The following is a 25228-nucleotide window of genomic DNA, read 5'->3' on the forward strand; positions in this document are numbered from 1 at the left end:
TGGGCCTGTTGAGGGCACAGGGCATTGCAGTCTTGGGATATCTGGACAATCTCCTGTTTAATATCGAGTGCCAGTCAGAGCCTGTTGCGCGATCTGTCGACTACGGTATAGACGCTCCAGGAGTTCGGTTGGACCATCAACATTCAGAAGTCGACCTTGTCTCCTTCGGTTCGTCTTCCCTATTTGGGAATGGTTCTGGACTCTGCTCAAGTGAAGGTATTTCTGCCGGAGGACAAGCTCCGGACCCTTCAGAACGAGATCAGGTCCCTCAGGGACAACGAATCCTCGTCACTCAGGACCTGTATGCGGTCCCTGGGATTGATGTCTGCTTTTGAGGCGATACCATTTGCTCACTTTCACACGCGGTCTCTCCAAGCAGAGATCCTGGCCAGGTGGGACAGGCTACCTCAGTCCTTGGATCTGAGTGTCTTGTTGAGTTGTCAGACCAGAATGGATCTTCTGTGGTGGCTTCAGTCCCCGGCTGTGTCGGAAGGGAAATCCTTCCGTCCGTTACTGTGGACAGTGATTACCACGGATGCCAGCCTGTCGGGCTGGAGTGGAGTCCTGGGCAACCTGTCTGCCCAGGGCACTTGGTCGGAGGAGGAATCCTCCCTTCCGATCAACATATTGGAATTGGGAGCGACCAAACTGTGTCTCTTCCAGTGGTCGGGTTGACTTCTGGGCCGTCCTGTACGGGTACAGATGGACAATGCTACCGCGGTGGCTTACATCAACCACCAAGGGGGCACCAGGAGTGCCTGGGAGGTGACCGACATTCTGTCTTGGGCCGAGACTCATGTCCCGGCGATTTCGGCAGTTCACATTCCGGGTGTGGAGAATTGGCAGGCCGATTATCTGAGCCGCCAGACCCTGGATCAGGGGGAATGGTCCCTACACCCGGAGGTCTTCCAAATGCTGTGTGCGAAGTGGGGATTCCCGGACATGGATCTGTTCGAGCCTCGGCTAAACCACAAGGTGGAAAGGTTCGTGGCAAGAACGCGCGATCCTCTGGCGGACGCCTCGGATGCGCTGGTGGCCCCTTGGCATCAGTATCGTCTGATGTATGTCTTTCCTCCGATTTCAGTTGTTATCCAGGTTCCTTCGCAGGTTGGCCTTGGAACCGAACTTGATGGTTCTGGTGGCACCGGACTGGCCATGCCGGTCCTGGTACACGGACATCGTTCACCTAGCAGTTGCACCTCCTTGGCGGCTGCCAATGTGAGAAGATCTACTGTCTCAGGGACCGATTTTCCATCCCGCTTTACAGTCGCTGGCTAGGAAAGCCTCATCTGGTAAAATTTATTACCATACCTGGAAAGCTTATTTTGCCTGGTGTGAGTCCAGGGAGTTTTCTCCTCGCTCATATTCGGTGGCGAGAGTGTTGGCTTTCCTCCAGTCTGGTGTGGACCAGCGCCTGGCGCTGGCCATGATAAAGGGCCAGGTATCTGCACTGGCTGTTCTTTTTCAATGCCCTGTGGCGTCTCATTCCTTAATTCGCACCTTCATTCAGGGTGTGCGACATTTGGCCCCTCCCCGGAGGGAGCCTTTACCTCCATGGGACTTGAACTTGGTTCTGTCTGGATTACAGCGTCCTCCCTTTTGAAAACATCCGGGAGATATCTTTGCCTCTGCTGTCTAAGAAGGTTGCCTTTCTAGTGGCGATCACTTCGGCTCACAGGGTGTCGGAGTTGGCGGCGTTGTCTTGCCGCTCTCCTTACCTGGTGGTTCATAAGGATAAGGTGGTCTTGCAACCTAACCCATCTTTCTCCCAAAAGTGGTGTCTGATTTTCACCTAAATGAGGACATTGTGTTGCCTTCGCTCTGTGCGAAGCCTAAACATCCCAAGGTGGTTGCGTTGCATTCCTTGGATGTTGTCAGGGCGATCAGGGTTTAAATGTCGTCCACTGAATCCTTTCGGAAATCTGATTCCCTCTTTTTCCTTCCTGAGGGACCTCGGAAGGGCATGGCTGCGTCTGCGGCGACCATTGCCAAATGGATCAGACAGACGATTGTCCAGGCCTATGCTTTGAAGGAACGGGTTCCACCCTTCCCTTTTAAGGCGCACTTTACCAGATCGATGAGTACGTCCTGGGCCTACCGGCATCAGGCTTCGGTGGCCCAGGTGTGCAAGGCTGCGACTTGGTCGTCGGTGCACACCTTTTCCAAATTCTATAAGGTTGATGTTCTGGCATCAGCTGATGCCTCCTTTGGCCGCAAAGTTCTCTGTGCGGCAGTGCCATAGGGGACCCTTGTTTTTTTGTGGGTCCCTGGCTGTTGGGGTTGTTTATCCCCTGGGTTATTTGCTTTCCTGGGTTGTTGCTCCTGTTGAGCCTTTTCTGTTGCCCAGAAGGTTCTCTTACTGTGCGTGTAAGGTTCCTTTCTCTGATGTGGGTACTGCGTTGCATTTTATACGGTTGCGTCTCCCACCCCTCATGTCTACACTGCTTTGTTACATCCCATTGGTGAAGACTGTATGAGTGGGCGGCGACTGACGGAGGACGTAAGAGAAAATGGAATTTTTGTAAAATCTTACGTAAAATTACTTTCTCTGAGTCCTCCGACAGTCGCCACCCCCGCCCCTCTTTTGTGGTTTTCTTGTACACTTACTGCTATGCTACCAAACTGAGTTGGGATGGCTTACTGCAGGGGGGTATTGACCAGTGGGACAGCCCCCATGGGTGTCTATGTTAAATGCTTTTGTTTTTAACAAGTCTTATGCCTAGCTACTCCTGTGGAGAGGAAGTCAATACCCATTGGTGAAGACTGTATGAGTGGGCGGCGACTGTCGGAGGACTCAGAGAAAGGAATTTTACGGTAAGATTTTACAAAAATTCAATTTTTTTCATGTTACATAGTTTGTAAAGTTGAATAAAGAGACCAGCCCATGTAGTGTGTGTGTGTTTGTCACTACCATTTTCCATATCCCTGTATATTGCGATCTCTAAGAAATCCATGTAAACATTTTTTGAATTTATCTACACTGCCCATGGATACCACCAACTGTGGAAGGGAGTTCTACATTCTTACTACTCTAACAGTAAAGAATCTTTTAAACAATTCAAAACTAAACTGCCTTTGATCCAACTTCATTGTGTGGCTGCGTGTCATCTTTAAAGACCTCTGGTTAAATCGTTTTTCTCCCAATGCTAGAGTCGCCATTTAAAGATTGCTATCCTATCCCCTCCTAAGCATCTCTTCTCCAGAGATAATAATTGTAATGTCTGTAGTTATGCTACATAACTGTGATCTTCCAGCCCCCTCTTTTGCTTTGTTGCCCTTCTCTGGACACTTTCCAGTTCAAGAACATTCTTCCTGAGTATTAGTTACCAAAACAGGACCTCATACTCAAGATTTTGCTGAACTAGAGTTTTATAAAGTGTTAGGCCTCATGTACACTGGACGTTTGAAAACCTCTTCTGAATGCTGGAACTTGACAGCTAGTAAACAAAGTTAAAAAACCTCAGTTTTACCACTTTTACATGCCACGTTTACCAAACGTTTATGAGCGTTTTCGTTTGGAAGCATTTTTGCAGATAACAGATTGTACTGATCACTATACCCTCCCAAATGCCTACAATGCAGGAAATCTCTCTCTCTTTTTCCCTATTGCAAATGGTCAGAAATGTTTCCATATTAAAAACTCCTCTAAATGAAAATGCTTATAAACATTTTTCTCTATCGCTCATTGACAGACGTAGTCCTCGGTGATTCAACACCCTCGGGTTATGCTGCCCTCTACAGGAGTAGAACTAGACAGGAAAGAAAACATTCTGGCCACACCCTAGGGGCAGTCCCAGAGGGTATATCCTCTCACTTCCTGCTCTAGCAAATCAGCAAATCAGTTTTTTTCTGTCTAGTTAGGAGTAAGGACCTAGATACCTTGCTGGGATCTTCGGTCCTGGCAGGATTTTTTTCTTAGAAAAGATTTTTTAGACAGCTTTTTTTCTCCAGTGTTCCTGTGAGATCTTCAAGCAAGAAAGCTGAACTGGGCGACGGGCTGGATGTTGAGATCCAGTGGTCACCCCAGTTCAGCCTACGAGCGCGTGCAGGCCATAGCTCCGCGCTGGGTCGGCCGCGACATAGTCCCACTGGACGGGGACTGACCCTGCGAGTTAAACGTCTCGCTGAAACGCCAAAGACCATGAGTCACGGCGTCCGTATTGGTCGACAGCCCTCCTACCTCGGTGGAGAGGGGTACTGTCAGGAGTTGGCGCCCGCCTGGTTCCGGTATGGTGAGTAGTATGTTCCCCCTTTCCCCCTGACGGGTCTTGTGGTGAACGCGGGCCCCTCTCTGTAATGGTAAGGATGGGTTCCCCTCTATCCTATAACATGTCACAGACCCCCCTAATTGAGTGTGATTTTTGTGTACAAGAAGCCAGGAGGCTTGGTTTGGGAGCTGACAATCTAATTGTAAAAATGTGAAAATGATTGAAGTCAGTGGCAGTACTAGAACTTTACTGTGATAGTATAAGGTATCCTACCTGTCAGAAGCCACAGGGCGATGTCTATACATGTATACTGCATTCCAGATCATTCCTCCAGCTAAGCAGATGCCTCCCGACGGCCACGGACCGCATACGGCCCGCCAGGGTCCGGTACCGCCGACCACGCTGACCACCATGAGGGTGAAGGGTTGTGAGGCCGAGATCCTTCTGCAGACATGCCGCTATTCTGTGCAGGCCGCCGCCATTGTCTGGTAGATCGCACGAGGCCGCCATTTTGGTGTAGCCTCGTGTCTCCAGCATGGGGGCGGCCATGTTTGAGGTGACTCAAACACCTCATGGAGCCAGGGGGAGGCGCCGGCAGGCGTGTTAAGGGGCAGAGCCGCCTACTTTACCCAGGAAATAGGGCCAAAGACTTCCTGTCTGTAACAAGACAAGCACTGAGCAAGCTGATGAAAACTTCTGTGCATCAGGGATGAGCCTTCGGGTCTCTCTCTCTCTCTCTCTCTCTCTCTCTCTCTCTCTCTGGTCCAAAAAGGCAGGTAACACTGAGGGGCGCTGTTGCGACTGGGGGACACAAAAAAAAAAAAAAGTTTTTTACTTTGTCATTTTTTGTCGCTGGCAAGTGTCTTGTATAATCATTGACCCTGCTGCATAGGTATCCCCACCTGATCCCCTCAAGGTGGCCGCAGGACCCTCCAGTACCCCACTTGTTTTTAATGCATTATCGGCAGTTTTGGAGTCTTTGGTATCCCGGGTGGAGGTGGCCTGTCAGGGACGGGGGTCAAGAAGCGACCCCCGCCTACCCCTATTGTTTATCAGATACTTCAGGGGCTGTTGTCTCAGGTAATATCTCCTCAGCAGTGAGGAGCACGTTTCTGCCTCCGCCATAGCACAAGAGTGGTGGATGCACTAGTTGTGTCCGTCCGGGAAACCTTTAGTCTTGAGGTTACACCGGCAGAGGTAGCTGAGACTGAGATTCCTTTTTGGTACTTGTTAGCCTACCAAAAGGGCGAAGGATTTTCCTTTACCCAAATGGGGTCGTTTTGAAACGAACCCCTGTTATTTCCAAACGCATGGCTAGGTGCTATCCGTTTGAGGAATTCCTCTTTATAGGATAGACGGTACCACCTACTGTCTTGCCACAGACTGTTAGGATAAAAGGACCTCGTAACTAACGAGGACCTTCCTTTTCTGCTCATAAAGAGTTGTTCGTTCCGCGAGGGCGGGCGATAAGGCGAAACCCTCCAAAGCCCCTTTAGAGGGGTTTCAAAGGGCGCTGGTCGGCTAAACAAAAAGTCCGGCTCAGCCAAGCCTGAAGATACAGCCTGATGCGCCCCTACCCATCTCTGGGGTGGGGGGGATGTCTTCACCGGTTTCTGGAGGACACAGGATCGAGTTTCGATCACTTCCACCGGTGCGATTCTTCCCTTCTAACATTGAACGGTTTCAGGGGTTCTATTCGAACCTATTCACAATGCCCAGGAAAGAGGGCAAGGTGCGTCCAAATCTGGACTTGGGAAGAAATAGAGTCCATCCGTACAGTGGTCGCCTCCCTGCATCAGGGGGATTTCCTGGCGTCCATAGACATTTAGGAGGCCTATCTTTATATCCCCATCATCGCAGGACATCAGCGTTTTTTCGCTTTCCCAAAGATCATCCCTGGTTCCCACCAGGAGACTGAACTATCTGGGCCTAAGGTTGGATACATCCTGGGCAAGAGAGTTTCTCCTTGCGGAGAAATTCCAGAAGGTTCAGTCAACGATTCGGATGTTGCTATCCGTCAATTGGCTGGGACTGATGGTGGCCTTCTTAGAGGCAGTACCGTATACCCAGTCTCATACCCGAATTCTCCTGAAGGAGATTCTTTTTTAATGGAATCAGAATTCCGATTCCCTGGACAATCGGATCCGGTTGAGCGAGCGGACCAGGAAGTCTCCGATGCTCAACCAGGGGAAGTCATTTCTTCCGATAGTATCCAGATTACCAATAAGGGTATCGGAACTGAGAGCGATCAGATTTTGTCTGATTTACTGGATCGAGCAGCTCTAGAGCAGCCCGATTCGGATCCAATCGCATATGGCCTCTTCATCCAGAGGTTTTTCACTAGCTGTCCCTTCATTGGGACATCCCGGATGTGGATCTGTTGGCACCTTGGCTTAACAGGAAAGTGCGGAGGTTTGTAGCTCGCGCCGCGATCCTCTAGCGGACGCAGCAGAAACGCTGATCGCCCCGTGGGGGCAGTATCAGCTACGGCATGCCTTCCATCTCTCAAGTTGCTGCGGGAACTTCTTCGCAGGATAGAGGTGGAGGGAATTCCAGTTATTCTGGAAATTCCGGACTGACCTCGTCGAGCCTGGTACGCCGACTTGGTGAGGCTAGTCGCGGACGCTCCTTGGAGACTTCCTCTCAGGGAGGATTTGCGGTCTCAGGGACCGATCTTCCATCTTGCTTTACAGTCGCTGGCTTAATGGCCTGGCCATTGAGACCCAGGTACTGAAGGACAAGGGAGTGTCAGCTTCAGTTATTCCTACCTCCAGTTAAAGCAAGGAAAGCGACTTCCAGCACATGGAAGTCTTATATTGCATGGTGTGAATATATTGGATTTCCCCCACATACCTATTCGGTGACCCGAATTTTGGTCTGTCTGCAACAAGGGGTTGAGCAGAAACTATCCTTGAGCACGATCAAGGGTCAGGTTTTCGGCGTTAGCAGTCTTCTTTCAAGAAACCTTTGGCTAATCATTCCTTGGTGCGGAATTTCATCCAGGGGGTGCGACATCTGGCTCCGCCAGTGCGCGCACCCTTACCGCCTGGGATCTTAATTTAGTGTGGTCGGTTCTTCAGAAACTTCTCTTTGAAGATATTAGGGAGATTCCCTTGCTTACATTATCCCAGAAGGTGGCCTTCTTGGTGGCCATTACTTCTGCACGCAGGGTGTCAGAACTGGCCGCATTATCTTGTCGTTCCGCATATCTGGTGGTTCATAGGGATATGGTGGTTCTTCTTCCGAATCCATCCTTCCTTCCTAAAGTGGTTTTCAGAGTTTTTCATCTGAATAAAAGTATTGTGTTACCTTCCCCGTGTCCTAAGACTAGCCATCGTTGGGAGTTTGCATTACACTCCTTGGATGGGGTTCAGAAGGATACACTTGACTACTACGAACTTGTTTTCGTAAGACGGACTCACTTTTTGTGATCTCGGATAGCCCTTGAAGGGGGTTGCCTGTGTCTGCCGCGACCATATCTACATGGATCAGTCAGACGGTGGTACAGGCTTATTCTATTAAGGGTCGGAATCCTCCGTTCCCTGTTAGGGCGCACTTCACTCGAGCGCTCAGTACTTCCTGGGCCTATCACCATCAGGCGTCAGTGGTCCAGGTATGTAAGGCGGCCACCTGGTCGTCGGTACATACCTTTACAAAATTTTATAAGATTGATGTGATGGCATCGGCGGATGCCTCATTTGGCCGCAAGGTTTTGCAGGCCGCAATTTGAGGAGACCGGTGGTCTACCTCGGGGGTTTTTTTCTGTTGAAAAATTTCTGTTGAGTCTCATCATTGAGGATGAGCATTGTAAACTTCTAGTTGGCACCGGTTGGGCCTTCTAGATTGGATTTGATTTCCATTTTCCCACCCCTCATTTGTGGTACTGCTTTGGGACGTCCCGAGGGTGTTGAATCACCGAGGACTACGTCTGTCAATGAGCGATAGAGAAAAATGGATTTTTGTAAAATCTTACCGTAAAATCCTTTTCTCTTAGCTCATTGACAGACGTAGTACCCGCCCCTCTGTTTTTGAGTTGGGTTGGGTTAAATTCTCTAAACACTGCTTTGTGACATAACTGATTTGCTAGAGCAGGAAGTGAGAGGATATACCCTCTGGGACTGCCCCTAGGGTGTGGCCAGAACGTTTTCTTTCCTGTCTAGTCCTACTCCTGTAGAGGGCAGCATAACCCGAGGGTGTTGAATCACCGAGGACTACGTCTGTCAATGAGCTAAGAGAAAAGGATTTTAGGGTAAGATTTTACAAAAATCAATTTTTACCACGTTTAGACGCATTTGCACGCTGTTACAAGCATTTGCTGTTTTAAATGCCAATAAACTTCCGTCCTAAACACATTTTATTGCTTTAAAAAAAATGTCACTTAACACAACTGCCTTGAATGACTATAAAAAGCTCAGTGTATATGGACAGATCAGATAACATAGAGGAGAGTTCAGGGGCTCCTAAAAAAAAAAAACGCCCAACTGCTCCTCAATGTCCATATATCAGCAGCAGTGTACATGAGGCCTTAGAAATATTGTTTTATTTCTTGAGTAAAGCCTCGTACACACGCACCGATTGTTGGCCGTGAATTTTCGGCCAACGTCTGATCGGCCGATTGTCGCCTTGTTAGTATGATGCTTCCGACAACTGACTGCGACTTTTCGGCCGAACAAAATCTGGTGTGCATGCTATAAAAAATTTTGTTGGCCGTCAACAGAACGGCCGATTGTTCGTCAGTCAGTACAGATTTCGGCAGACAAAAATCAGTTGAGCAAGACTGGGCATGCTCAGAGAAGAAAAAACACATGGAAAGTAAACCAGAACATGACATCACTTCTGCAGTTGGTTGTTGTTGGCCGACAAAATTCGTGTGCAGTCTAGAGCACATTTCAACCAACACAACAACACTGGACAAAAGACTGCCGATCGGTCGGCCAACAATCGGTGCGTGTGTACGAGGCTTTAATCCCCTTTTTAATGCCAGATAATATCCTGGCCTTGCTAGCTGCAGCTTGGCATTTTATGTTATTACTGAATTAGAAACAGAAAAGTGATGGCAGAGGAAGACAGAGTAGTCCATCAAGTTTTTTTTTTTTTTGTTTAACTTTGTTGTCTGACTATAGATCTATGTTTATCCCAAGCATGTTTGATGCCATTTACTGTTGACTGTGTCACTACCTCTGCTGGTAGTTTATTCCAAGTATCAACTACCCTTTAAGTAAAACAATACTTTCTAAGATTAGTTTTGAACTTCCCTCCAGTTTGTCATCTACTTGGACCCCTAGTTCCTTTTCCATCCTCGATTCCCCCAAAAGTTCTTTCCCTAGAGAGTAACTTTAATGCATATTTTAGCTCAAGTGTATTACTTTCCATTTTTGTACCATGGCGAGAAATAATTGGAATTAACTGGTTTTCTGCAGTAATTTGCCATAAAATTTGATCTGATCCTCATTTCATGTATTGAAACATTATAAACAAGCAAAAAATTGGGGGAGCAATCCCTGAACATGTATATCTAAAGCCGGTGCAGCTATGAACCAAGCGACATGTATATTAAAATATAAAATATATTAATTTAATTTATATTATATATAATTTATATATAAAATATATAAATAAAATATTTTTTTAATATACATGTATTGAAACATTCACGGTACTGGGGGAAAAAGTAAAACCCATTAACTAATTACATCAACAAAAGCTTATTGGAGTCAGTTTGCACACCTGCAGTCCAATGGAGCCCCGTTCACACCGGTGTGGCTTTGAAATTGTGCTACTTCAGCGTGATTTCAAATCCGCACATCAGTGCGATTTGTACATCTGATTTCACTGCAGCTTGTGACTTTATTTAACAGAAGTCAATGCAAGTTGCAGTAAAATCAGAATTAAGTAGCGCAGGAACCTTTTTCAAAGTTTTGACTATTTGAATGGCTCAGTTGCCGGCAATGAGGTGCGACTTGTCATGCGATTTGGAACTGTCAAATCGCACTGGTGTGAACAAGGGCTTAATGAAATAAGTTTGGAGAAGGTGTAGATTAGAGGTACTTTAATTGAGCAAAGACTCGCAAAAAGGAGCTCTCTGAAGACATACGATCAAGAGTAGTGGATCTACAAGAGACTGGAAAGGGACACAAAGCAATCTCAAGGTTTTTAGGCATCCATCAGACAACATTTAGGCAAATTGTTTATAAATGGAGATAGCTTAGTACTGTGGCTACTCTTCCTAGAAGTGGGCATCCAGCCGAGGTGACTACACAACGCAGAATCCTCAATGAGTGCTTGCTTCAAGTCATTGTCAAAGGAGGTTTGACCAGTTATTAACTCTGGGGGTTCACTTTTTCCTCCGTCACTGTGAATGTTTAATGGGTGTGTTCAATAAAGACATGAAAAATTAGAATTGTTTGTGTGTTAGCAGCTTAAGCACATTGGTTTATTGTTGTGATTTAGATGAGGATCAGATCACAGTTTACCGCAAATTACTGCAGAAAACTAGTTCATTCCATGGGGTTTAAAAACTTTTTCTTGCCACTGTATATTAACCACTCCAGGATCGGAAGGTTTTACCCCCTTAATGACCAGGCCATTTTTTGCAATTTGGCACTGTGTGATTTTAACTGGTAATTGCGCATGCAATGCTGTACCCAAACAAACTGTATGTCCTTTTTTTCCTCACAAATAGAGCTTTCTTTTGGTGGTAATTGATCACCCCTGCGGTTTTTATTTTTTCCGATATAAACGGAACAAGACCGAAAAATTTGAGAAAAAAAATTTAAATTTCTACTTTTTCTTATAAAAAAATATCCAATAAACTCAATTTTTGTCATACATTTAGACCAAAGTGTATTTAGCTACATGTCTTTGATAAAAAAAAATCCCAATAAGCATGTATTTATTGGTTTGCGCAAAAGTTATAGCATCTACAATCTATGGTGTATATACTGGAATTTACGCAGCTTTTACTTTCTGACTGCCTATCTCATTTCTTGAAGTGCAAAAATGGCAGGGAAGTACAACCCCCCCCCCCCCCATTACCCCTGTTTAGAGAGTAGACACCCCAAGGAATTTCCTGAGAGGCATGTTGAGCCCATTGACTATTTAGCACAAAACACCCTGAAATTACCCCTTTTCGGGAAGTAGACACCCTAAGTTATTTGCTGGGAGCCATTTTGAGTATCTTGCAGATCTTGCTTTTTGTCACAAAGTTTTGACATTTAAAAAAAAGAAATTTTTTTTCCCTTTTGGGCCTTTTCATACGGTCCGCCTCCGGCGGACTCCGTGCTGCTCAGCGGGGATCGATCCACCGATCCCCGCTGAGCCGGCGAATGAAAGCTCCGTCTCCGCTCACTGTGCTTAGAGGGAGGTGTCAGATCCCCGCTGTTCTCTATGGGGGAATCAGATGAGAACGGACCGCCTGTCCGTTCTCATCCGATACCCTGGACGGATGGAAAATAGGGTTTCAAGTCCGTCCAGATTTCACAGACAGGATCGGAATGGGATAGCAGCGGGTGTCAGCGGAGATGTCTCCGCTGACATCCGCTGCCCTATAGGGATGCATGGAGGATCCAATCAGGTCCGCCTAAAAAACTGACAGGCGGATCTGATCGGATTGTTCGTGTGAAAGGGCCCTTTCTTTCTTCATTTTCCAAAACAAATAAGAGCTGCAAAATACTCACCATGCCTCTTAGCAAATACCTTGGGGTGTCTACTATCCAAAAAGGGGTCATTTGGGGGGGGGGGGGTGCTATCTTTGTATTTCATGCCCTCCGAAGCTATGATAGGTAGTGAGGAGCGAAATCAACAGTTTACGCCCTTAGAAAGCCTAAAGACTGTGATTAGTTTTCAGGCGTCCTGAACGCTGCTAGACTGCCAAAAAATCTCGCACATGTGGTGTCCCCGTATTTAGGAGAAGCAGCTGATTGTATTTTGGGGTGTCATTTCACATATAGCAATGGCATGTTTGAGCAATATATAATTTAAGTGACCACTTTGTGTAAAAAATAAAAACAAAAAAACATTTTTGCCATTTTCTCGATACTCGTGGCAAAATATAAAATATTCCATGGACACAACATGCCTCTCCGCAAATAGCTTGGGGTGTCTATTTTCCTAAATGGGGTTATTTGGTGGGGAGGGGGTTGCTATCTTGACATTTCAGGGCCTTCGAAACTGTGATAGGTAGTGCGGAGGTAAAATAAGAAATTTACGCCATTAGAAAACCTGAAGGTGGTGATTGGTTTTCAGGGTCCCATACACAGCTAGGCTCCCAAAAAGTCTCACACATGTGGTATCCCTGTACTAAGGAGAAGCAGCAGAATGTGTTTTGGGGTGTCATTCCACATATACCCATGGCATGTGTGAGCAATATATTATTTATGTAGTGACAACTTAGTGTAAAAAAAAAAAAAAAATTAATTTTCCCAAAACTTGTGGCAAAATATAAAATATTCCATGGACTCAACATGCCTCTCAGCAAATAGCATGGGGTGTCTACTTTCCAAAAAGGGGTCATTTGGTGGGCGTTTGATCTGTCCTGCCATTTTATGCCCAATATTAGAAGCTTATGCCACACATCCCCTACTCTTCTAACTACTTGAAGACCAAGCCTTTTCTGACACTTTTTGTTAACATGAAATTTTTTTTTTTTTTTTTTACTAGAAAATTTGTAAACACTTTATTTTTTTTTAAAGCAGAGGCCCTACAGAACAAAATGGAATATTTGCGCAGAGATTTTCCAAACTCAATTTTTTGGGAAAATGTTTTTTTTTTTTTTTTTTTTACATTTAATGCAAAATACACTATGTATTGCCTAATTGTTTGGTAAAATATAAAAGATGAGTACATAGATACCAAACATGACATGCTCTAAAATTGCGCACACCCATGCAGCAGCAACAAACTACGTACATTTTTAAAAGCCTTTACAGGTTACCATTTTAGATTTATAGAGGAAGTCTACTGCAAGAATTACTGCCCTCGACCTGACGTTCGCGACAATACCTCCCTTGTTATCACAGGGAATTTAAATGCTTTTCCAATTTCCCAATGGCGCTGTTTATATCTGGCGAAACCGAAGTCATGAAATGCTCATAGCTTCTGGTATCTTAGACCATAGAGATGATTGGAGCCATTATGGTCTCCAATCAGCTATATGGTCAGCTGATGGAACCACCGGCTGCAGTCTCGTGTTATCCGGTGAGACAGGAGAGCCCAAGAAAACCATGGAAGGGGGGGGGGGGGGAGTCCCCTCCCACTGCTTGTAAAAGGAGTTCTGTGGCTAATCTGCTAGGATTGCTTTTACATGAAAGCCGATCGCTGGTTGTAAAAAACAATACCAGAAAGTGTGTGGTATGCCCACCTTTCAACCTCCCAGCCTCCACCTACTTCTAATGATAGGCATACATGCAATGTGTTTTTTTTTTTTTCTTCAGCCATGGGCTGAAGGAAAAAAAAGAACATAGCAGACTTCATTCCCATCAATCGATGTGGATGAAGAAATCTCTGCCAAGAAAAGGGTTTAAAAATGTTTGGCGAAGCATAGGGGAGATTCGCCCTCTGTGTCCACCCCATCCCCAATGCTTTGCCATATATGCTGTTTTTTTTTTTTTTTTTTTTTTTTATGTAGTGGTGAAATCACCTCCTAAAGCGTTGTAATCTTTGATTACGTATATAATGAAAGCAAACGCTGTTGCTGTCAGAATAAAGAAATCAGTGCAGCTGAGGGGCGTACCTGCAAAGAAAACAATGGTTAACAATAAAACACAGTAACCATAAAACATTACAGTATAACAGTATATTATAAAGAACAGTAAAAGTAGAGTAAGAACAGAAAATTAACTCCATAAAACGATGACTATTTTTGGCATTTTTTTTGTAACTTTTTTTTACACTTTTTTTGTAACTGTAAAAAAACAGTTCCAGTCTGAGCGTCTCTAAAAATATGATAGCCAACATCTTTCGAGACCCTGTGTGAAAAAGTGAGCTAGACTGTACCCTATACTAATACTCTACTAGTGTGCGGAAAACCTGGTTGGCCAGGACAGAAGGGACAAAAATAGCGGGTGTCATGCCTATATCCACGTTTTCTACAGACACATCTTTGGGGTGTTCCTTGAGTAGGGGGTACCAGGGAGGACATCCAGAAAATGCCTCTCATGCAGCCAGCTCACTGCATCTGGATTGTGAATTTAGGCCACAGCACCTTCTGGATACAGAAGGGCTGTGCTGATCCCTTCCTGGAATTTTAGGACGCTTTCTGATGCTTTTTATTGCAAATAAGCGTTCAGTAGAGCTAATTGGAATAAGTATACAGACACTTTTTTGTACCACCGTCTGGCCTTACGGGCAATTAAGTACGGCGCCATAATCTGGTCTTTGAAGTCCACCCCTCCCATGTTAAGGTGGACATAGAGGGGCTTCTCAACAACACCAGTCGCTGTTGCAATTTGGACTTTCGTATCTGCGTGAATGGAGGACAGAACTAAAACATTCCATGTGTCCCTCCACTTCACTGCAAGCAATTTATTACACTTCAAGCAGGCTCTCTCCCACCGTCTAAGTCGGGAATCTACAAGCCATTGGGGAAAGCCCTGGCGATTAGGTCGCACGGTGCCACATGCGCCAATTCCAAAATCAAAAGCGATTAAAAAGTGGCACGCTTGTGTAATAATTGTCCATGTATAAATGGTACCCCTTCCTGAATAAGGGTGACACCAAGTCCCAAGCAATCTTGCCGCTGCTCCCCATGTAGTGGGCAGTTGGGGGACTCCTTATTGCTATCTTTTCCCTCATAAATCTGGACACTACATGTATAGCCTGTTGCCCATCACAGAGCTTATACATCGTGACCCCCATATCTGGCAAGCTTGCTGAGGAGAAACAGAAAGCAAGGCGGCCAGAAAATTTAATCAGGGACTCGGCAACGCAGACAGCTTGTTGGGGGTGTATACAAGGCTGCAAACTTGAAGTGATTTACGAGGGGCCGAATTTTGTGGAGCTGGTCATATCCAGGGTCACCCCAAGGACGACGGAGTTCATTGTTACTGCAAGCGCATCAGAGAGGACACTATAGGTTCTATGGGCCTGTCTTGGAATTATTGGTGGTAAAAAAAACCCTCAACATTGGTGTTAGTAGATGCTATAACAACCCCCCAACACTTGTATAAGTGGGTGCAATAAAAAACCCCAGCAATCACGTCAGTGAACGCAAAAATAACCCCCTAGCATTCGTGTCGGCGAATGCAATAATAGTCCCTAGCACTAGTGTCAGGGGTTTTTACTGCATCCACAGACAGAAACATTGGCAGTAATTGCACTCCAACTTCTTCAGCGTGCATTGTGATACACTGCAAAAAAAAAAAAAAAAGCAACAGGACCAAAACTTTTGGGTGTGAAAATGCACTGCTACTGTGCGTCCCTGTGGAGGTGTCAGGGGCCACACTTAAGGCCCTCTAATTTTCCAATTGACTACCACTGTCTTAGATGTTACTGCATTATCAGGATCACTCATTAGAGTGACATCAAGTTTTTCTTATGGTAAATGGATGCAAGTTACTTGTGAATACTGATCCCGGTGATTTGGTATTTAGGTGTTGGACAAAAGTGGAAATCCTGGTAGCATTGCCTTCCCAGATGAAAATCTGATCTATATAGCTTAATGCAGGAGTTAAAGGGCTTGTTGGAATAGATGTATTATTCTTCAAATGTACAGGTTTGCATAATTAGGTGCAAAACAAGTTCCCATGGCTGTCCCATGTGTCTGTATAGAAAAAGTATTTGAAGTATTAGTAGTGTGTTAGTGTGACCGGCCTGTTTCTTTGGCATTTGTGGGCCCAATTTTAAATAGAGACACAGTATTGTGTTAACATTCGTATGGGAAATGTTAGAAATTTTTGCCACCTTCTGGGTTGCCATTCATGTTACAATCAGGCTATAAAATCTTTGTACAATTAACTTTTGATTTACCAAAGCTATGTACAGTGCCTTGAAAAAGTATTCATACCCCTTGACATTTTCCACATTTTGTCACAATACAACCAAAAACGTAAATGTATTTTATTGGGGGGTTTTTTTGATAGACCAACACAAAGTGGCAAGAAAATGATGCATGGTTTTCAAAATGTTTTACTAATAAATATCTGACAAGTGTGGCGTGCATTTGTATTCAGCCCCCCTTACTCTGATACTCCTAACTAAAACCTAGTGGAACCAATTGCCTTCAGAAGTCCCCTAATTAGTAAATAGAGTCCATCTGTGTGTAATTGAATCTCAGTATAAATACAGCTGTTTTGTGAAGCCCTCAGAGATTTTTTAGAGAACAAACCGCATCATAAAGTCCAAGCAACACACCAGAAAGGTCAGGCATAAAGTTGTGGAAGTTTAAAGCAGGGTTAGGTTAAAAAAAAATATCCCCAGCTTTGAACATCTTAGAGCATTGTTCAATCCATCATCTGAAAATGGAAAGAATATGGCACAACCGCAAACCTACCAAGACATGGCTGTCCACTTAAACTGACAGGCCAGGCAAGGAGAGCATTAATCAGAGAAGCAGTCAAGAGGCCTATGGTAACTCTGGAGGAGCTGCAGAGATCCACAGCTCAGGTGGGAGAATCTGTCCACAGGACAACTATTAGTCGTGCATTCCACAAATATAGCCTTTATTGCAACAAATGGCAAGAAGAAAGCCATTGTTGAAAGAAAGCCATAAGAGGTCTCTTTCAAGTAGGTGCTCTGGTCAGATGAGACCAAAATTGAACTTTTTGGCCTAAAAGCAAATTGCTATGTGTGGCACATCACCCTGAACACACCATGTGAAACATGGTGGTGGCAGCATCATGTTGTGGGGATGCTTTTCTTCAGCAGGAACAGGGAAGCTGGTCAGAGTTGATGGAAAGATGGATGGAGCCAAATACGGGGCAATCTTAGAAGAAAACCTGTTAGTCTGCAAAAGACGAGACTAGGGCGGAGGTTCACCTTCCAGCAGGACAACGACCCTAAACATACAGCCAGAGCTACAATGGAATGGTTTCGATCAAAGCATATTCAAGTGTTAGAATGGCCCAGTCAAAGTCTGGGCCTAAATCCAATTGAGAATCTGTGGCAAGACTTTAAAATTGCTGTTCAGACGCTCCCCCATCCAATCCAATCTGAGAGAGCTTGAGCCATTTTGCAAAGAAGAATGGGCAAAAATGTCACTCTATAGATGTGCAAAGCTTCTACGAAGTATTTAGGGGGGCTGAATACAAATGCATGCCACACTTTTCAGATATTAGTAAAACATTTTGAAAACTATTTATCATTTTCCTTCTACTTCACAATTACGTGCCACACTGTGTTGGTCTATCACATAAAATCCCAATGAAATACATTTGTTTTTGGTTGTAACATGACAACATGTGTAAACTTTCAAGGGGTATGAATTATTATTCAAAGCACTATAATATGAGAACCTTCCTAATATATGCAATCAATTTGTATCCAGTCAGGCAGGTATTACATAATTATTGGTAGATCAAAAGGAGATTATACAAACACATTCACCTTTTATAAAAAAAAATAAAAAATAAATGCACATTCATTTACTTTCACTGTTGGTAATAATGGTAAACAGGATAAATAGCGAAGGTAAATCTACCTAATGGGAACATCAACAGAAATAAAAACCTGACAGAGGTTCTAAACCCTCTCCATGCCAAAAAAAAAAAGTTTTGCCTTTTAGGTACACTTTAGGCCAAAATTTCTCACCCTTTTTTCAGTCAAGGCACCCTTTAAAAGTATGGAAAGTCTCAAGGCACCTAATTCTAAAATGTAAAAAACTATTCTAATAGTTTTACATATTGCAGAAACACCCATGTAGGACACCCAAATTTAGAGGTGATTTTTTTCTTCCAAATAAATACACTTTTGCACACTGGTACTGACTAGTAGTCCAGTGTTTCTCTTCTCCCTCAGTCAGCTAATGTGACTCCAGTGCTGAGGGAGAGAGGCACAGGAGGGTCCAACAAAGATTCTGTGGAGGTGACAGCCATCCTCTTTATTAACTGATGACATTAACTGATGACATAGTTGGTTGTTAGGATGCCAGTGTGTAGAAAGTCATAATGGTGCATAATGAAAACCTGTCGCTTTGTGTAACTAAAGAGCTGGCCTCTATACAATTTTTGATCAATGTCGCTTTGTGTAACTAAAGAGCTGACCTCCTATACAATTTTTGATAAATTTTTAGCCATTTTGCCAAGGCACCCCTGAAGAAGCCTCAAGCCACCCTAGTTTGAAAAGGGCTACTTTAGGGAACATTGTTATAAACAATTTATTAGGATGAGTAATGCTTTTAAGCAAAATGATCCACTAATATTCTTAACAGCAAGCTAGCAGGCACAATACTATTCAGTAATACAAAAAATAGTTATCTAACAATCCTGTAAAGATTTTCTTCAAAAGTCTCCTTTCCTGTTGTAAGTGCTGCCTGTCTGCTCGCCATCGCTTTCAACAACTTCCTGGATTCCCTGCATACTTTACAGTGCCTCTCTGACACATCAGGGCATAGTGAATGTGTGTCACAGAATTAAACAAAGTAAATGTGTTGAATTCTTTAAAAAGTATGTTCAACATGGTTCAGAATAATAAAAGTGGGCTATAAATAATTAAAATATATGGAAATCAATATTTTAACTTTTTGACCATAGATGGGTTTAAATTTAAATGAACAAATCTTATATTTATGTTTTATTGATTGAACAAATCTATTGTTCTGTGCATTGCAGGCGATGTATACGATGTATGTGCTGTCTGCCTGGATGAATATGAAGAAGGAGATAAGCTACGGGTACTGCCCTGCTCTCACGGTACGGAGGAAATAACATTCTCATTGCCAGTATTTAAGAAAAAAAAAAAAAAAAAAAAATTTTATTGCTGACTTTAGATACAGGATTTATAAGCGTGTAAAATAGCGCACAACAGAGAGTTCACTTCTACCATCATCCATGTGCTGAGACTGCTTTCCTTCCATATGATGTCAGCAAGAAGTCACATCCACAAAGGAAATCAAAATCAAGCCAAAGCAAAGTTATAATAGAACACATTAACCTGTTAGTGGAACATAACTGCATCCTTGGCAGTCTTGGCTGTCTGGACTAATCACATGACCCATGACCCTGGATCCTATATAATGGATCCCTTTATCCATCACCACCTAGAATGTTTGCTTGTGGTATTTTTTACTGTTTGCCATGAGCACAGATTTTGAAAGTGAACCTACACAGTTGAACTTTCTTCCCTGCCCTCCTTCTCCATGCTGCAATATATAAAACCCTTTTTTTCACATTTGTTTTAATTTTTTTTCCACTCTGGCCCCACTTCCATTCTAGGCATGCATGACATGCCTGCTCATGCAGCCTCCTGGAACTTCCCCGTCAAAAATCCCAGGAGACTACATGAGCAGGAACACACAGTGGATATATGGGCGGACCTAGTGGCACATCATTGGGGATTAGCTGCAAGAACCCAGAAGGGAAGAGAGGCTGACACAGGAAGGAATGATGTTGGAGCAGAACCTGGCCTGTGGCAGAAGATTGCATCTGGATTCGCTGGGAAGGGGAGTATGTTTCTTAATAAAACTGTACAAGACATGAAAGAAAGGTTATAGGTACCTACCATCAAGTGATTGGACACTGGCAAAAAAAACCTGCAGGGTCATCCCCTTTACATTGCCAGCTAGCCTTTGTTTTTTTTCTAGTGTCCTTAGGTGAGGGATATTTTCTCTTCTGAGTGAATTCCTTTCTCCCTTTTTTGCTGGGGTTTTGTTTTCAGGATTCTTCCATCAAGATGTAGCTTTTTCATAGCCATTTCATGTGCAGCTTTCTTAACCTGTTGACTTCTTGGCTAAACCTTGAGAGACTGTACCCAGACTCTGCCTTGAAGATGATGTGGAGCTGGCCTGTAATGCTGCTTCAGGCAGGATCATGCGCGGGCGCTCACCTTGGCATGACATGCATTGCGCTGAGCCAGAGTGCTATATAGGTCCAGTGCTGTTGGAGCCCTGTCTCTGATTACCCCTTCAGAAGTATGCCCATCCAGGAAGGCAAAGTCAGGATTTAGGCATGTCCCTTTAATCCAGCTCCGTTACTGAAAAGCTCTGCCATGATAAATGGGGCTCAATCCCTTTAAAGCATCCCATTATGCTGGTTCCAATCCTTGTGGGTTTAATGGAGCATGGGCTACAGCACTTTTAAGTGTGTTACAGTTATGGAGTGGGAGAGCTGATCTGTTCAAATATGGTGCATTTTTTTTGGCCTCGATCTTTTGCACAAGGACTATGTTTTCCTGGCATGTACACAGCATTTTGGTCTTCCTTTGCATGTGTTTTTTTCTGTTCAGCTTCACAATCTCCCAGCTCCCACACAGGCCTCACAGCAATCCTTGGATGCCACATGGATGACAAGCTGCATATGAAGCCTTTTCATCTCATGGAGGTTTTGAGTACCCCCTTTTGGGGACACTGAGCACTTCACATTGCAGAGCACAGGGGCAGAGATAGGGAGTCTGGGGGGCCCTCTGACACCCCCTCCTGTTTTGATTATAAAGGTCTGCTCTCTTGCTGGCTGTTGATCACAGGGGTCGCAAACAGGCCTCTTTAACCTCCCCTCAAGGGACTGCTGTGCTGCCCAAGGAGGGGGCATCGAGAAGTAGGATGAGTAGTCTTCTGCTTCTAAAGAATCGGATTTAGGGGAGGCATTCTCCACGGAGATATTTCCTAAGTTAAAGTATACCATTTGGGGTCTTTCTGATAAAGTGCATTCCTGCCTTGCCTAAGAACAAGCTGGCGCGGGCCAACTAAAACCTTTCCTGTTCACTTGCAGTTAGAGCCAGTGTTATACGATGACTGTCTCACTTCTCTAGAAGTCCTGGCTGTCTGAACAAATCCCTTTATCCCCCCCACTAATACCTAGAACTTTTGCCTGTAGCCTTATGCTGCTATAGAGATGGGCATTCTTTCCGTTCACATGCAGAGGATCCTCTGGTTGTAATGCTGCTCAGCGAAAATTCTGTGTGGGAAGTTCGTGGAGCGGAAGCCCTTTCCTTCTGTACTTCCCTAGACAAGTACTTTAGAAGGTCACCTGGGGGGTAAGAGTGTACTCTCCTCCAAAAAAGAAGGCTTGTGTCCCTGAAAGGGGGCCTTCTGCTCCTGTGTCTAGAAAGAGAGTTAATTTCACTGTCCCCCTCTGGCCCTAATCCAAAACCTGGGGTACATGTTGGAATCCCTGGAACTCCAAGCCTAACATGTCTGTTAACAGTGACCCTCGCTCTTCCAAGTCCAGGGATGCCTATCGGCATTTTCGACCATCCTGTCCTAAGAAATTTCAGATGTTGAGTGTGGTATCCAGAGGCTACAAACTGCCTCCTTCTGCTTCATTCTTTCCAGTTTGCCATCCTCTCTGCAAAGAGAGGTTGATCTCATTTCAGCAGATCCTCGCTGATGGGTTTATGCCCCCATTCTGTATAGGAAATATTAATATTTAAGGAGTTTTATGCCAGCCTGTTTACAGTTCCCAAGGGAAATAGAGGCATTCATCCCATTTTTCATCTCAATATCCTCAACCTGTTTCTAAGGGTTCAGAAGTTCCACATGAAATTTGCCATGTCAGTCATTGCTTCCCTTGTGCCAGGGAATCTGCTGGCCTCAGTGATGCTTACTTATCTACTCATCCTGATTTTCTCACCTCATCAACACTATCTGCGATTTGTAGTCAGCATACACTACTGCTACTTTGTTTCCCTTTTCTTTGGCCTGTCCACAAGGGGCAAGGGCTGCTGGAATTTGAAATTACTGATTGTTCCATCACTGCTGCAGTTTCATACCCTTCTACCACACTGACCAAGTACACTGAATGTCCAGGGATGGTGATGTGGCCAGTAAATTAAACTGAAAAATAAGATATATAGGGAGCAAACAAACTCAGGCTACATTCGCACAGGCAACTAGCGCCAGTGCGAAATACAGTGGCAGGAATCTATAGATGTAATACACGCTTGTTATTTAATGACCTGATTCCTCACATCTACTTTAAAAATATTAAAGTTTAGAAATAAGAAGGTGGGCTGATGTATAAATCAGCCTAAATCTTTTGTGCAGGAGCTATAACTCTAGCACTGTAATATTGTGAGCAATGTAGCTATAATAATTGGTAAAATATATTGCTCAATAAAATTAAAGGAGCACTTTGAAAACACACCAGATCTCAATGAGGAAAAATATCATGCTGGATTTCTATACTGATATGGACTGGGTAATGTGTTAGGAGTGAAAGAATGCCACATTGTTTAATGGAAATGAAATTTATCAACCTACAGAGGGCTGAATTCAAAGACGCCCCAAAAATCAAAGTGAAAAAACGATGCAGCAGGCTAGTCCATTTTACTCAAAATGGTACTCAGTAATTTGTATGGCCCCACGTGCTTGTATGCATGCCGGACAATGTCAGGTCATGCTCCTAATGAGACGACAGATGGTGTCCTGGGGAATTTCCTTCCAGATCTGGACCAAGGCATCACTGAGTTCCTGAACAGACTGAGGTGTAACCTGGCGGCGTTGGATGGACCAAAACATAATGCCCCAAAGGTGTTCTATTGGATTTAGGTCAGGTGAGCATGGGGTCCATTCAATAGTATCAATTCCTTCATTCTCCAGAAACTGGCTGCATAATCTCACCACATGAGGCTGGGCATTGTCATGCACCAGGAGAAACCCAGGACCCACTACACCAGCATAGGATCTGACAATAGGTCTAGGATTTCATCCCAATACCTAATGGCAGTCAGGTTGCCATTGTCTAGCCTGTAGAGGTCTGTTCATCCCTCCATGGATATGCCTCCCCAGATGATCACTGACCCACCACCAAACCGGTCATGCTGAACGATGTTACAGGCAGCATAACGTTCTCCACAGCTTCTCCAGACCATTTCACTTCTGTCACATGTGCTCAGGGTGAACTTGCTCTCATCTGTGAAAACACTGGGTGTCAGTGGCGGACCTGCCAATTCTGGTGTTCAATAGCAAATGTCAATTGAGCTCCATGGTGCCAGGCACTAGAGGATGTTGGACCCTCAGGCCCCCCTTAAGAAGTCTGTTTCTGATTGTTTGGTAAGAGACATTCACATCAGTGGCCTTAAGGAGGTAATTTCTCTATCGCTCATTGACAGACGTAGTCTTCTTGATTCTCAAGAGCTGGGTTATGTTGTCTCCGCAGGAGTAGGACTAGGCAGAATGACAAAACGTTCTGGCTCCACCCTAGGGGGCAGTCCCTGAGGGTATATCCTCCCTCTCTCTGCTACAGGGAATCAGTTTTTTTTCTGTCTAGTCAGGAGTAAGGACCTAAGTTCCTTGCTGGGATCTTTTGGTCCTGGCAAGACTTTTTTTCTTTAAGAAAAAGACATTTTTTAGGTAGTTTTCTCCAGTGTTTTTTTCCTGTGAGATCTTCAAGCAAAAATGCCGGACTGGGCGACACTTGTGGTCACCCCAGCCGGCCTACGAGCGCGTGCAGACCAGGCATTGCGCTTGGTCGGCCGCGACATATTCAAGTAAGTATGCGGGGCCGGGCGACGGGCTGGATGTGAGATCCAGTGGTCACCCCGGTCTCTGCCTAAAAGCGCGTGCAGACCAGTGCGCTGAGTCGGCCGCGACGGAGTCCCAGTAAAGGGACTGACTTTGTGAGTTAAAAGCTCGCTTGGACGCCAGGACCAGAGAGTCGAGGCGTCCACAAACCCCCACCTCGGTGGAGAGGGTATTATGAAGAGAGGGTGCCTGTCGGTTCGGTATGGTGAGTAAAACGTTCCCTTTTTTCCTCATTTATGAGGCAGTGTATATTATGGGCCCCTCCATATATGGTCAGTATATATCTGACACTTACAAGTCCCCCTTGTAATACAGCATGTGTTTGTGGGAAGTGGACTTGGTTCAAGAGCTAGCACTCTACCCAGCAGACTGTAACATTACAGCAAACATAGGAGGTATAATCCTACCTTATGTGCAGTGTATCTCTGTAGATCCATATGTCACCTCTCAGCAGAGTGCAGGTGGATGTGCTGGGAAGACGATATCGGCGGTCCGCCGCCATTTTGCCGTAGACCGAATGCATGTATGTCCTCAGGTCACGCCGGCCGCCATGTTTTTGGAGTCTTATGTCTCTTCTATGGGGGCGGCCATGTTTTGTGAGCCCAGCTTCCTCGTGGAGGGCTGGGAACGCCGGAAGGCGTACACAGGGGGCGGAGCCACGCCTTCTGCCCGGGAAAAAGCAAACAGCTCCTTCCAGTCTGTGTAAGACAGACGCTGGCTGCAGTTTGTTGGAAACTGCACTGCATCGGTTGGTGAGCCTTGGGGGTCCCTCTCTCTCTCTCTCTGGGATCGAGAAGCAGGTACTCTGAGGGGCGCTATTGCGCTAGGGGGAGACACACAAAAAAAAAAAAAAAAAAGTTTTTTGTTTATTGCTGGCAAAAGTGTCCTGTATTAACATGGACCCTGCCACTCATGTATCTCCTCCGGATCCCCTCGAGGGGTCTGCGGGATCCTCCAGCACCCCATTGACAATTGAATCTTTGTCAGCCATTATGGAAACTTTTGTGTCCCGGGTGGAAGTGGCTTGTCAGGGACAGGGCGCAAGAAAGCGACCCCCGCCTAACCCCTTATTATCTGAAACCTCGGATTCAGACTCTGAGCCTATTTCTGCAGTTGCAGGTACTTCATCTGGTATTGGTGTCTCGGGTCCTGTCTCTTCAGACAGTGAGGAGGATGTTTCGGCATCAGCCATAGCCCGAGAGGAAGCGTTGGTAAACGCACTCATTGTATCTGTTCAAGAGACCTTAAGGTTACAGGGTATTCCATCAGAAATAGCTGAAACTGAGATCCCTTTTGGGACTAAAAAGCGCATCAAGGTGGCAAAGGTTTTTCCATTGCCCAAATGTTTTGGCAATCCAATCGATGAAGAATGGCGTCTGCCAAAACGCACTTTTAATATTTCCAAACGCAT

The 25228-nt window shown here is 44.9% G+C and overlaps 1 protein-coding gene across 1 annotated transcript in view; it reads left to right on the forward strand.

The window, feature by feature from the left end:
* RNF13 (ring finger protein 13) overlaps positions 1 to 25228 on the forward strand; it is a 217244-nt gene that overhangs the window by 185974 nt on the left and 6042 nt on the right. Inside the window, exon 8 of the mRNA XM_082249211.1 lies at positions 18971 to 19051. Coding sequence (XP_082105337.1) covers positions 18971 to 19051 — 81 coding nt within the window. The remainder of the gene's footprint in view (positions 1 to 18970; positions 19052 to 25228) is intronic.

Source organism: Pelophylax lessonae (assembly GCF_965119305.1).
Source record: "Pelophylax lessonae genome assembly, chromosome: 3".
NCBI lineage: Eukaryota > Metazoa > Chordata > Amphibia > Anura > Ranidae > Pelophylax > Pelophylax lessonae.